The sequence below is a fragment of the Kryptolebias marmoratus genome, linkage group LG24, assembly GCF_001649575.2.
Source record: "Kryptolebias marmoratus isolate JLee-2015 linkage group LG24, ASM164957v2, whole genome shotgun sequence".
Lineage (NCBI taxonomy): Eukaryota > Metazoa > Chordata > Actinopteri > Cyprinodontiformes > Rivulidae > Kryptolebias > Kryptolebias marmoratus.
The window spans coordinates 4,869,315-4,883,739 of record NC_051453.1 but is presented as its reverse complement, the minus strand read 5'-3'; the positions used below and the strand labels follow the sequence as shown (position 1 = coordinate 4,883,739).

Genomic DNA, 14,425 nt, shown 5'->3' with positions numbered 1-14,425 from the left:
GTGCTCTGTAGTGAGAAGAATGTGCCATCAAAATGCACTTAGATGTTGCTGCTTGTGCCAATTTATTCCAAAGATTTAGCAATCACAACTATACCTGCCTGAACAGATTTGGTATGCTGTTTGCATGCTCTTTGAAATATGACTTTATGATGTAGAACCTATAATGAAATAAACATTTTAGGCTGTTTAGAAATCCTGTGTGAAAAATATACATTCACTTTTGGGCTTGTTATATTTGTATTTTTGTTTTACTATTTTCTTAGCTCTTTTATGTGCATTAGAATTAGATTTCTAGTAGTTTTTTTTTTTTAATTCACTCATTCCCACAAAAAGATAAAGTACATAAATACATAAAATAGTATTCTCAAGATACAGCATATGACAATATCACCATTGCGGCTAATTATTATTATTTGTAGTTCCTTTAATTCCCAAGTCAAATCAGCAGAAAACAGAGGAAGTCAGCTGAAATGGCTGGTTGTTCTCCATCTGTGTTAATTGCAAGGATTGTGTCTGAGTCTCCAGACATGTTGTCAAGAAAATAGCCTGAACGCTTGCCAAGGGTTCTTCATTCACCATTACAAACTGTGAGGGGAATGCTGACAGAAGGCCTAAAAGGGCTTTTAAAAAGGCAAACCTTTCAATGAGCACTGAACGGTGTCTTGAGAGATACTGAGAATTGCAGTTTATAATTTCAAGTGATTGCTACTTTAGCTTTTGAGGTTTAAAATGAATGAACGTGGAAACATGCACAGAGAATGAACTAAATTACCTCAAGTGTTATGATGAAAACATCCTTTGTAATGTGACCTTTGTACTGGTTGGTTTCCTGAGCTGTTTAGGTGTGAAGGTGCTTCCTCTTAAAGTCCTAGAGGAGTGAAATATGATGCACATTTCCATCCCTGGCAACCAGTAATTAATTTTTTTGACAACGAGAGAGCAAAAAATGCTTTCAGGTTGCCAGAAATGTCATCCTTTCATGGTTGGAAGCACACTGTGTTGTCGTATACCAGCACAAGAGCTATTATGAAGAGATTTGTGTTGATACATTTATAAAAACTGAACCTTTGAATTGTGGTTTTCAAACACAATGTGCTCATGAGGCTAAACAGTCAGAGATATGTGCATGCACATTCACAAAGCAAATGCAAAGCCTGTCTGACACATCAGTATTAGAGCAGTGTAATCTGATTACTGACGTACTGCTGTAGTACTAAGCTCTATTCAGTCAAGGCACATGAATGAGTTCAGTGACGTCTGTGCAGCAGCAGAGAAGATTAAGTCAGGATGTTTCCTATTAATGGACATCAACTGACTTATGCAGTGGTGCTTGTTCCAGTTTGCTGTTATGATAAAATATATATATATATATGTATATATATATATATATATATATATATATATATATGAACAGTTTGGAAATACACAGACTACATTTAAAGATTAACATTTTCCCCATTGGTTTGTGAATTACTGTGTTTGAGTTTGGTGTTGGGTGGTTGCCATTTTGGGTTTTTCCAGGCAGATGTGACAAACAGAAGCTCAGTAGAAATTAAAAACAGACCAGTGGCTGGTCACCACAGCATTTTTTTTCACAATTTTGAGACTCGTTTTATGTCCCAGAAGTAGTTTATAGACTTATTTTGCATTTATTTAGAGCCATGTTTGATCTGTGTGTGATCATTTGTGTTTTGATGCCGTTTCCTAGCAACTTATTTGACTTTACATCTTCATTTTCTTTTTTATCTTGCATTTCTTCATGGTTCCACTTGTTCTATCTACAACCAGCATTTCCAATTTTTCAAATGTTATTCTTCTTGGGACAAATTATATTATTTTTCTCATTCATGTGTATTGGGCTTTCAGCTCCAGATATCCACAAGTTGAAAAAAACTTGCATTTTAGATACCTATAATACAATTGTTACTCATTATAAGCTTTGTTTTAGAGATCCAAATAAAAACACTCTGAAGAACAAATAAGTTATTAGTGTATACCTCCTGGGTGTTCTTCCATTATGAGTCAAAATGCAACACATGGTGCAAAAGGGATGTATCTTGACCTTGAGATTCAGCTTCAGTGATTTTCAACAATTTCCTTGGCTCTTTTTTTTTTCCATCTACACTACTGGTCTGATCAACCCGGGGTTGCATTTCTTCTTATGTCCACCTCTGGGAAAGTTGGCTGTGATCCCATGAACTTTTTATATTTTAATAATATTGGCAGAAAGTCTGCCAATAAGTGGTAGTCTATGTAAAATCACAGAGCGGGCTCAGAGGATGCTGAGACACATCGTGCACAGTGGTCCTCAACGTTCTGTAGAATCAGCAGCTACAGACCTCCAAACTTCATGTGGCCTTCAGATTACTTCAAGAACAGTGCATAGAGAGCTTCATGGAATGGGTTTCCATGGCTGAGCAGCTGCATCCAAGCCTTGCATAACCAAGCAGTGGTGTAAAGCATGCTGCCACCGGCCTCTAGAGCAGTGGAGACATGTTCTCTGGAGTGATGTCACACTTCTCTGTCTGCCAATCTGATGGATGAGTCTGGGTTTGGTGGTTGCCAGGAGAACAGTACTTGTCTGACTGCACTGTGCCAAGTGTAAAGTTTGGTAGAGGATGCATCATGATGTGTTTTTTTTTTTCAGGAGTTGGGCTCAACCGCTTGAACTCAGCATACCAAAACATTATGGACAATTTCATGCCCCCAACTTTGTGGGAACAGTTTGGGGATGGCTCCCTCCTGTTCCAACATGACTGCGCACCCGTGCACAAAGACATCAGTGTCTGACATCACAAATGCGCTTCTCCAGGCTTCCCATAAACACAGGAAAGCCTTCCCAGAAGAGCTGAAGCTGTTATAGCTGCAAAGGTGAGCCAACATCATATTAAACCCTATGGATGAGGAATGGGATGACACTCAAGTTTATATGCGCGTGAAGGGAGGTGAGCGAATACTTTTGGTAATATAGTGTATCTAAAAGTGTGGAGAAATGAGGATTTTTTGATTACGTGCTACAATGACCTGCCAAACTCCACGTTGCTGTAAACCTCCATTGCGTACTTCTTATCAGTTGAGCCGCCCACTTTAGCCCCGCCCAGCAGTGACGTCGGACGCAGCTTTTGTCCGGGGCGCGCTTGAGCTCCACTCAGTCGGTCTCCGTGTCAGAGCTGGTTTACCCCGGACTGAGAGTGGACGCGTTTTTAACCTCGGAAGCACAGCAGACACCCACTGCCCACGCCACGAGACGTGTCTGTAGTCGCGTAGCGTCTCTTCCTTCACCCGAACCAACAAACTCTGACTTCGCGTTAAATATGTCTAATATGGTTTGTCGTCAAAAGCCTCAGGTAAGACCATTTATTATGATTATTATTTTATCTCTTCGTGCTTTCTAAGTAGCTGGGATTAGTCTCTGTTTTCCCGATCATCCAGGGTTAGTTTAGTTTTAAACAAGCTGCACGCAAGCCCTCTCTGGTCGGGAGGAAATAGAGGAAACTGCTGGAATGTTTCTAAGCGTAAAGACGCGCGAAAAATGTCACACAAAACCGCCTATTTCCGCAATAACGTTGATAGCACGAACATCCAGCTCCTGTTGACAATAAAAAGGGCCAAACCTCGCGAATTTAGACCCCCCCACCCCCCACCCCCCCTCCAAACACGTTCGCCATGGTTTATTCAGCGAATTGCGCCGTCGTGGCTCCATCCTCTCCCGGGTCGTGGTTAGCGAGCAGTCTCCTTGTTTCCGACCCACATCTGTTCAAGCCGGATGTCTCCGTATCTGCTAACATTCTTGGTATTGTCTGCTCGTGATCTGTGTCAAAGTCGAGTCATCCTAATGGTATCGGGGGTCTCCCGTGTCTGACCCAGATTCTGGGAGACCTCTGGCTCTTGGCCAGACATCACGGCCATGCTAACGCACACTATCTCCGGGCATGGACGTGTCTGAATGAGAGCCCTTTTTTGGCGGGGGCGGGGGGCTTTACAGCCATATGTTTTAAAAATATAACTCGATGCTGTGCTTAATCCACCCATTTAACAAAATCCATATGCAAAACTCCGATTTATTTAGTGCGCGTGTGCGTAAAATCAGGTTTCTCGGTTGTATATTTGCCAAATGCTGACGCAGTATTGAACCTATTGTACTGTTAATCCGGCTCCGAACCACGTGGGAATATCCCAAATAACTGTTAATGAAATGATGCACATTTTTGACGACCTCTTTATTTGACACTCACTGATAGATTGATCACTGATTTTTAAAAGTGTGGTTATGTTGGTTAAATCGAGTTGCCTCGTTTTTTTTTTTTTGATGGGGCTTGGAGGGGGAGGGGGTGTTTCCACATTTGACGTCTTCGCTTCCTTTTATTCTAATGATTTTGCGACATTGAATCCGCTTCTGATGGGGATTTTTGAGTCGTTTGTTCCAAAGCGCGCCAGGACTCCCTGTCCGTGCGTAAAGCCGCCCTCTGGTTGTCGGTAATGTTAAAATGTGAGGCAGTAAATTTCCACTCGGTTAAAAAGTGGGTGAAATATTCGTCAGTGCCTCGTTTGGCCGCTGGAGGGGAGTCTAAACAAGCATTGATTGTTCAGCGCCGACCGGAGCTGCACTTTTTCTGCCTGTTTAATCAGACGGAATAATGACGGGGAGGAAAGCATTCAGAACCAGGGGACAGCCTCACTTCTTTTTATTCCAGGAGATTGTTGTCTTTTTGTCAGTATTATATTTAAGTGCTTGAGCATTGATGGGATTTGGACTCTCAGACCGCCTTGAATTTCTAAAACAGCCACCACATGCAACCATTTTCTGCATATTTAGTGTTTAAAGTGGGCGAGTTTTACTCAGCCAGATGTCAGTCCTGAATGGCTGGTTGCTGGTTCTGCCAGGCACAGTGGTAATGGTACAAAGACAACAGCAGTGATTGAGATGGAAACTCCTGTGGTAAAGAACAGTCTAGAAAGTTGGGGGTGGGGTTTTAGGTGGAGGGAAAATAAGAAGGAGGCAATGAACTCATGTGGAGGAGTGGAGGACTCCAGCTCCAGGAGGTTTTCAGCTAGATGCTGCATAACAACCCAGAACTGGGCCAGTGCCTTTTGTGGTGCCTTGCAGACAAGGTGAACGGTCACTAGGAGCGCTTCCAGACGTGTAGCTCAGCATTTTAACATTTGTGCATTTACATATCTCTGCATATTTCATCAAATATTGCTTCATGAAATTCCCATTTATATTGCATCATATCAAGTAGCACTCCAAATAAAACTGGACTGATCATGACAAGTAAAGCAATTCATCATCCCCTGCCAGCCAGTGTGTTTTGTCCTGTCTAAGGCTGGATAATCTCATTGCAACATCTGATCATGATCACGATTCTGATCGTGGGAATAATGTGCTTCTAAGTTTAGTAGGTCATTGGAAAAATGTCTGGCATTATTCACACCCATTACCCTTAGCACTTTTTGCACACAAAGTATTGATTATATACTGAGAAGGCATATTGGTGTCACAGAGTAAAATTGCTTTACTCAGACTGCCTTTTTTTCTTGCTAAATAAATGTCAGGGTGAAATATTTAGTTTACATGCCTTTTATTAGCTTTGCTAGAATGCGTTTCTTTCAGACTAAACAGATCGGGCGGTGGGTATGATAGCATGCAGCTTACAGGGGATAGTTTGTGTAGGGTTGTAGATGAAGCCTTCAAGTTTAAAGAGTAATCCTTTGTTACAGCGCTATTGGTTCTGCACACGAATTAGTTTTTACAAATGAAATTTCATGCTGAATCATGTGCTGGTGTAAGGAATGTGGAACTGACATCAGCTAAAGCAACACGTTAAACAAGCTGCACTTGAGCAAATTTTATTTATTTTTTTTAGATTCCTAAGACAACCAGCCCATCACCACCTACCGAGGGGCGTGCAGCCTTGTCACAAGTTGTTTTCTTGTGCATTTTCCTTATGGGTGTCCTGATAAAATGACTCTTATAGGAGGAGTCAGCCCTGGGGGCTTGTCACATACGATGGCATTTGAGAGGTCTCACTTCATAGAGACAGAATGGACAGATTAAATGTCTCCCCTGGCCTGTTGAGATGCAGCAGCAGGTGGGGAGATGTAAAAAGCTACATTTAAAAGTGTTGTAAGGTAGGAAATAAACTGACAGGGTTTCTTAGGATTTAACAGCAAATTTGGTTAAAATATTTAAATCAACCTTCCTATCCAAATTTTAGGAGGATTATGTTATCAGATGGAGGGACTAAGCTGTGGTGAATCAGATTCTCTGAAACAGCTTAGTGTTGAATTTTGTATGCAGTGTGACAGCAGCTCTCCTGCCTGTTGGGGGGGAAAGGGGTTTCGAAGGGATTCTGCGTGTGGAAAAGGAGAAGAGAGGGTGGCTTTAACGCCATCCGGTGTCTGAGGTTGCCTCATTTACCATGTTGGAGTGACTCATGCTTACGCTGCTTTCTTGCCAGGAACAGGCAGAGTCAATTTCCAATGTCAAGAAAAGCTAACCTCAGGTCCCTGCTTTTCTTTTCTTCTTTTCTTTTCTAGGTTATAATGTATGACCAACACAGAATAAGTACTACTCTATAGCCAACGGGATCCCGAGGACTTGATTACAGTCGCTTTAAGCCTGATAGTTTGTCCTTACGGCTGCTCCCACTCTCCCTTCTACGCTCGTCTGTAGTCGGCTGGCATCTCTTCTAACACCATCCCTCTCCGTGGGTGAAGAAGACTTGGTTCTACTGTGATCTTGGTCTGCTTTGCCTGTTTCCTACATTTGGTTCCTGTTCTCCCCTCAGCAGTGGTGTTTTCTTGGATTTGGATTATTCTCTATTAGGTAAGCCTATGACTAATGCATCGGGCTGATAACACACCATGCCCATTAAAGCGCCTAATTCTAATCCTCTCTCTGTAATAGATGGCTTTTATTGATTGATGACCGATGTTGCACAGCTCTGAAGAAAGCTGTACACAGTGCAGAAGACATGTATAGTGCTTGTTACTTCATGTGGGATTTTTTTGTATATATTTTCAGAAATTCAGTAAAACATCAACCAACATGACTCCAAACGGTTATTTGATCTTTGAGGATGAGAGTTTCCTGGATTCCACCGTGGTCAAAATGAATGCTCTGAGAAAGAGTGGTCAGTTCTGCGATGTCAGACTGCAGGTATGAACAAACATTCTGGAAACTCTGCATTATTTTGTGCTGAAAATGTTTGTCACTTTACCAAACTGGCTTCCTGTGTCCAGGTGTGTGGTCATGAGCTGATGGCTCACCGTGCCGTTCTGGCTTGCTGCAGTCCCTACTTGTTTGAGATCTTTAACAGTGATGTTGAGACTCCTGGAATCTCACACATCACTTTTGAGGACTTAAACCCAGATGCTATAGAGATCTTACTCAACTACGCCTACACTGCCCAGTTAGTATCATTTTTGGTCTTTTATTTCCTGCCTCTGATCTCCACATGACTCTGAGCTCCTTAAAATGACTGAAAACCTCTTTGTTCTGCGATGCAGACTGAAAGCTGAAAAGGAGCTGGTCAAGGATGTGTACTCTGCAGCCAAAAGGTTCAAGATGGAGCGAGTCAAACAGGTTTGTGTTTATTCACAAAATGAGCCCCACTCGTAATATTTTCATCATAAGTGCTGCTGTCATGACTGGGTCTTAATATCTCCAACTCCTCAGATTTGTGGCGACTACCTGCTGTCTAAAATGGATTTCCAGAACGCCATCTCCTTCCGAAACTTTGCCAGCTCTATGGGAGACTCCAGGCTTTTGGCAAAAGTGGACGCTTACATCCAGGACCACCTGCTGGACGTTTCTGAACAGGAGGATTTCCTTAAACTTCCCAGATTAAAGGTAATAAATTAAACTTTAACATATGTCTTTGAATAGTTTAACAGATTTGTTGAAGTGCTTTAAGTTTATCTCGGGGAGTTGGTGCTAATTCTCTTATTGTGAACCAAATAAATAAACAAACAAGATGGAAAACTTTTTTGTTTTGTTCATATTTCACCAACCCTACTTTAACCTTTAAATTCTTCATGCAAAGGAAATATTGACTCATAAATTGGGTTAGTGCTGCTCTGCAGTGTGTATTTTTGTGCATTTTCTTTAAAAAAGAAAAGCTTTAGCCATGTTACTGTAGATTTTATATCTTGAGGATTTTTAGGGGATTAACAAAAATAATATTTTTCCTTTATTGACCTCAGATAAGTTTGCGAATCTGCAAATGCGCCCAATTTTACTTTTATACTTTTCCTTTCACATTTACGTTTTTGTTTCTTTGTTTTCTAAAACTTAATAAAACAACTGGGTGATTTCACAACTGTTCAACATGTATCATCTTTTGGTGACATATATTTTCTTGAACATGACCACTATCCTTGACAGATTTTGTTGATGTGTTGAAAAGTTGAATTTTTAGTAGTTTCAACACTTCTTATTTTAGTTGATGGAAAAGTAAATTGAGCTCCTTGAACAGTTACTCAACTTGAACATTAATCACAGATTTACTTTTCCACTGTGAGCCTCTCAACTCCTATCTTAATTAGATCGTGGTGGTGATTGCAATCTTTTTGCGTTTACAGTTAGAGGTGATGCTTGAAGACCACTTGACTCTGCCCAGCAACGGCAAACTCTACTCGAAGGTGCTGAACTGGGTGCAGCGTAGCCTTTGGGAGAATGGAGACCAACTGGAGCGACTGATGGAAGAGGTCAGTATCAAAACACGGAGTCTCATCTGTCAGACCAAGTCTTTGGTCTTACTTTGCCCTTCCTCTTCCTCCAACTCCTCCTGTTTGTGACATCAAGATGTCATTAAAAGGACTGCAGTGGAACTGGCATGCCAATGTCATGCTGCTTTGTCAGGATTGTTCTTTTGTTTTCCTCTGATTTGAGGTTTTTGCAGTAAGAAACTCTGTATCCCTGATCCATACTTCAAATTAGAGGTGAGCCAAAAGAGCTGCTCATTGCTCTTGTTTTTCTTTTGGGTTTGCTTCTAGTGTTTCTGAGTATGTGCTGGGTTTCCATAAAAACCCATGTTAATATTACAGGGCTTGTCTCATCTGAAACACAAACTCAAAAGGTTCCCAAAGGTCTGGTCCTTGATTATTTATTTCTTTTATTTTATTATTTTATTTTTTTTTGCTTTCTCATTGCCCCTTTAATATCTGAACAGGTGCAAGTTTGTTGCTCCAGCACTAACAGGGACTCCTCCCCGTTGATTTTTTCCTGTAGGTTTATTATCAGCAGCAGGAGACCAGACTGAGGAGCCATGACTGAGCCACCAGGGTAAATGAGTCAGAGAAAAGAGGGAGGAGAGGAGTACTACTACTGCCTCTCAGCAGCTCCTCTTTGCAGCCAAGCAACATTGTGCCCCCATCTGTCTCTTCCACACATACAGATAAATCCCATCCCTCAGTTTACTGGAACACATTACTCGAACATTGATCAACCTGTGCATCAAACTGAATGTCCCCATTTAGTCCACAGTAGTTACTTTCATGCAGGTCTGTGTTCATCAGCACATTCATGGCCACCCACATCAGTCACTGGACCGAATGATTGTGCTCAAGCTTTTTTATGTACTAGATTATAAATGAAATCATGATTTTTAAACCCTTATGACAGTTTTTTTTTTTTGCCTCTAAAATTCGAAATACGACCCAACTGTGTGACTTCAGCACGTTTGCTTGTTGTAGTTTTTAGTTTTTGCCTAAACTGAATACACAGTTTGATTTTATTCATTTGGAATCTTGTCAAAGCAGTAGTTTTAAGGTTAAACTGTTTTCTTTTTTTTATCTTTTTTTTTTTTTTTGCTGGATTTGGTTGCTTTTTGTGGTTGCCACCACAGTGACCAACCCCCTCCAGCCTGAGGACCATTTTCCAAGCCGCAGGGATGGCGAGAGAGCCACACAACTGCTCTTTTTTTTTTTCCGTTGAAGATATTTCCAGATGCACCCTCTCAATTTTCCTCAAAATTCCCTCTTTTTGTAGATGCAAATTAAGGAGGCCTACTGACACTCGGCAGCTTCTTTCTTGAGCTCAAACACTTAACCCACTCCACAGCTGCAGTCTGTGTCTTCAAAGAGAAGATTCTCATCCAGCTGAAGATCCAGATGTTTGTCCCTTCCCTCTATTCCTCTTCACAGCTCTGCTGCTCCCACCTCCCTCCCCCCCTCCTCTTCCTCCCTTTTGCTGGGGTTCTCAGTGTTGCCATGGAGACAGACAGCCACATTGGGTGTGTTGTTCCTGTTTGTCTTTCAGGTGCAAACGCTCTACTACTCACCTGACCATAAGCTGGTGGATGGAGGGCTGGTGATTGAGGGGCACAGTGAGGTGTTTAGTGGCGAGGAGGACCACCTCCAGTTGGTACAGGTACTAACGAGCTTGTACCTGGCTTCACTGTAATTAGGAAGAATCTCTTTCAGACTGCTTGGCAGTGTGACATTTTATTTGATATATTTTTTCCTGGCCATGTAATAAAAAATACAACTCTGTTTGTATTTGGCTTAAATATGGCTCATTTCTAGTCATAATTCAGCTTTTATTGTCAGCGGATTGACATGGTATGAGCTACGATCCCTGACTGCTGGTGAAGTTGATTTTTCTGTTTGGATAGTACAGGATATCTGTTTTTATGCTCCATCTGGAGTTGTGAGTAATGTGAAATCAATTTTGTCTTCAGTGTAGTGTGATGTGAGAGTTTAGTACTTGTTAAGATTACAGTATTCAGACCAGCTGGATCGAAGTATAGATTTCAGGTATAATTGGCTCAGACTGGCCAACGGTGGGCCTGTGGTGCAAGCTCGGCTTCTGTAGCTGCGTTGTGCTCTTGCAGAAGAAACCTGTACGTGAGAGCGCCCAGAGACAGCTAAGCTGCAGCTCTTCAGGAAGCCTCTCACCCTCCAACCAAGCAGCAAATGTCCCAAAACCAAGTGCCAGGAGAGAGTGGAAGTACATCGCCTCTGAGAAGACTTCAAGTAAGTGTCGATCAACTGAATAGAAATGGTTTCTGTGCAGTTTTTTCCCGTGTGTTTAACTTTGCTAACCTTGCTCTTAGACAACAACTATTTGTGTCTGGCTGTGCTGGACGGAGTGCTGTGCGTGATCTTCATACATGGGCGCAACAGCCCTCAGACCTCTCCGACTGCCACTCCCTGCCTGGTGAAGAGCCTCAGCTTCGAGGCCCAGCCCGAGGAGGTGGAGGAGCATCCGCTTTCACCCATGCATTACGCTCGCTCCGGCCTGGGCACTGCAGCTCTGAACGGAAAGCTCATCGCAGCAGGTTAGCACTGAACAAGGTTTAAAAAAACCAAGTAAAACATCCATCCATTAGACACACTCTGTTATAGTGCAGTCCAGTGGAATAGACAGGCCTTTTTATTAATATACATGGATAAAAGCTTGTAAGAAGCTACTCATCATATGATAACTTGGGAGAAGACGGCTAGTTTTTGATACTTAAATTGTGGCATTATGTGAAAGACGTAAATAAAAGCTTTTCTGAATGTGTAGGAGGTTACAACAGAGAGGAGTGTCTGAGGACTGTGGAGTGTTACAATCCTGCCGAGGACTGCTGGACTTTCATCGCACCCATGCGGACTCCGAGGGCTCGCTTCCAGATGGCCGTGCTCATGGTAGAGTACCGCTCATCCTTATCTCAAACGTATTTACTTTGCAATAAACTGTCATATTGAACACTGGCTCTGAGTGCTTGTACCTGTTGAGACATTTGCTCTAGGTAAATACTTAAATATTTATAAACTCCTTCAAATAGTTTTTCTTGTTTTACCTTCAGGTGAGTTAAAAAAGTTTATTTTTACTGACTCGTCTGGTCCGTGTCCACCTCTCAGGGTCAGCTGTATGTGATTGGAGGCTCCAACGGACACTCTGATGAGCTGAGTTGTGGGGAGATGTATGATCCGCATACTGATGAGTGGGTTCAGGTGGCTGAGCTGAGGACAAACCGCTGCAATGCAGGTCAGCCCACTGTGCAAGGATTAGTCATGAATTTCAAATGGAAATTAGGCAGCGTCTTTATCAGCTGAACTTATCGCTGTTGTCTTCCTGAAGGCGTCTGCTCCTTGAACAACAAGCTGTATGTTGTGGGAGGGTCGGACCCCTGCGGGCAGAAGGGCCTGAAGAACTGTGACGTTTTTGACCCCGTGGCTAAAACCTGGTCCAAGTGTGCCTCCCTTAACATCAGTATGTGTCCACCTAGTTTCATCATCAGTACATTTAGAAATTTAAAATGGGTTACGAGCAAATGCATGATGTTTACAAATATGACAAGCAGTAAAACCAGCTCAGGGTTTTAGTTTTGCTTGTTTTCAGGGAGGCACCAGGCAGCTGTGTGTGAGCTGGATGGCTTCATGTATGTGATCGGAGGGGCAGAGTCGTGGAACTGCCTGAACACCGTGGAGCGCTACAACCCTGAGAACAACACCTGGACCCTGGTAGCCCCCATGAACGTGGCTCGGAGGGGAGCTGCTGTCGCTGTCCATGCAGGTAACGATGCCAAACTCTGCTCCCGCCACCGCTGTGAAACATTCATTTTACAGGTGGTGACTCAAAACGTGTGCATGGATCTGCTTTCTGCAGGCAAGCTGTTTGTTGTTGGTGGGTTTGATGGCTCCCACGCTCTCCGCTGCGTGGAGGTCTACGATCCCGCCCGCAACGAGTGGAGGATGCTGGGCAGCATGATATCATCGCGCAGCAACGCGGGCGTGGCCATGCTGGGTGAAACCATCTACGTTGTGGGCGGCTTCGACGGAAACGAGTTCCTGAACACAGTGGAGGTGTACAACCCCGAGACGGACGAGTGGAATGACTGCACCAAAGCCCCGTCTCCCCTTTCTGACTGAAGAGAGGGGCGATGGCGGGTAGGGGGGGGGNGGGGGCGGGTGGGGGGGTGGGGGGGGGGGGGGGGCTTTGGAGGCTCACAGTGCTTCATCCATTTCCAAACTAACAGGCTTAGTGACGTAATCGTGTTTCGTGATGTTTTTCTGTGTATGAATGGGGATGTGTGGGTGGGGATGTTAAGGTGAGGGGTCTTCAGTGAAGACTGCCTTAATCTTGGCAGGTAGGGAGGTGGGTGGGGTTGTTGCCCAAAGCAACATGACGCCTTTGCATATTGCATACATTGTTTTGTCCTGTATATATTTCGTTTCTTCCTCAATTTTGTTTTTGTCATATGCCAACATTTACTACACATTTAGTGCTTTTGTTTTCTTTTGAAGTTTAAGTCTCTTTGAGGGTTTTCAGATGAGTTTTCTACTTTTGGCCACTTATACGGTGGCAGTATGGCGTGGTGACGATTTGAGTTCAGAAAACCTTTTTAATTAAAGAAAATCTGTTGTGGAAAAAGTAATTTTGCTCACATATTTAAAAGTCAATGCTTTCAAAGCCTTACTCAGCGTGTGAGTGGATAAACACCTGTCACAGCTTTTTGTGTCATTTTAAACAAGCTGGATTGCTTTTTGACTCTTAAATGATGGCCTTTTTTATATTTTTATACACTGATTTATCAGTAATAGATAGAAGTAGAAGCAGACAGCTTAAATGAGTGAATCTAACCAGTGCCAGATTTAGTCTTTTTTTTTTTTTTTTTAAGTGCACACACACCAAATATGCACAACCATGCTTCTGCTAACCAAATTTTTTTTAATGTAATTTAACTAGTTCATATATGTAGAGGTACATATTGAAAATTCTGTTTTTTCCTTTTGTGTTTCAAAGTGTCAGGCATTGGCAGATTTTTCTGGAAGGAATTTTAGTGCAAGAAAAAAATATCACATTTGTAACATTTCTTAATTAATAAACCATTTAAATCTAATTTTTGTCTTCAGTTTTTTATATATATATATGTATGTCTAAATTAGGCAGTTGTGAGTTTAACATGTGTAACAGAAGTGTAATGGTTAAGTTTAATAACTGGTCTTCAGCAGCTACAACGTGCCAATAAGCTTTAATATATCACAAGCAGCTAAATGTAGCCTTTTATTGGTGTCTTGTATCTTATTTGTGCTCCTCGTCTCATCCTCACCACCTCATGGCCTCTGCTCTCTAACCTTCAGTCTTTTTTTTTTTCTTGGGGACTTGCTTAAACCAGGTTATTTCCTGTTCCATTTGGACAAATTAGACTAACTAAGTGAGCACGACGGTGCTGAAAGAGGGCTGGCTCAGTCTGCTTTCTGCCCGTCAGAGCTGGTTTAACCCCACCCCACCCCCACCTGTGCTCATTCACAGGTTAGTCTTGGGTGATTCCTGCTGACACACCTGAGAGGAACCAACACCTTGTGCAGATAGAAATATCTCCTTTCAAATATTATGGCATTAAGACTTAAATATTTAGTTTATGTAATTTCCTTACATTTTCTAAACCAGAGCTGACCATGCATGTCCAGTAAGGACCATTTTCCTCCT

General features: G+C 42.4%; 1 protein-coding gene across 1 annotated transcript; it reads left to right on the top strand.

Moving 5' to 3' along the window:
• Positions 1–3,143: 3,143 nt before the first annotated feature.
• Positions 3,144–13,835, top strand: ivns1abpa (influenza virus NS1A binding protein a). The gene is made up of 16 exons (XM_017420557.3): positions 3,144–3,347; positions 6,541–6,829; positions 7,028–7,162; positions 7,246–7,415; positions 7,513–7,588; positions 7,682–7,855; positions 8,587–8,712; positions 10,265–10,375; positions 10,839–10,980; positions 11,061–11,285; positions 11,516–11,637; positions 11,854–11,980; positions 12,074–12,205; positions 12,335–12,508; positions 12,602–12,884; positions 12,921–13,835. Exons 3-15 carry the CDS (start codon positions 7,052–7,054, stop codon positions 12,862–12,864), a joined length of 1,953 nt encoding a protein of 650 aa, XP_017276046.1. The 5' UTR covers positions 3,144–3,347; positions 6,541–6,829; positions 7,028–7,051; the 3' UTR covers positions 12,865–12,884; positions 12,921–13,835.
• The last annotated feature ends 590 nt before the right edge of the window (positions 13,836–14,425 follow it).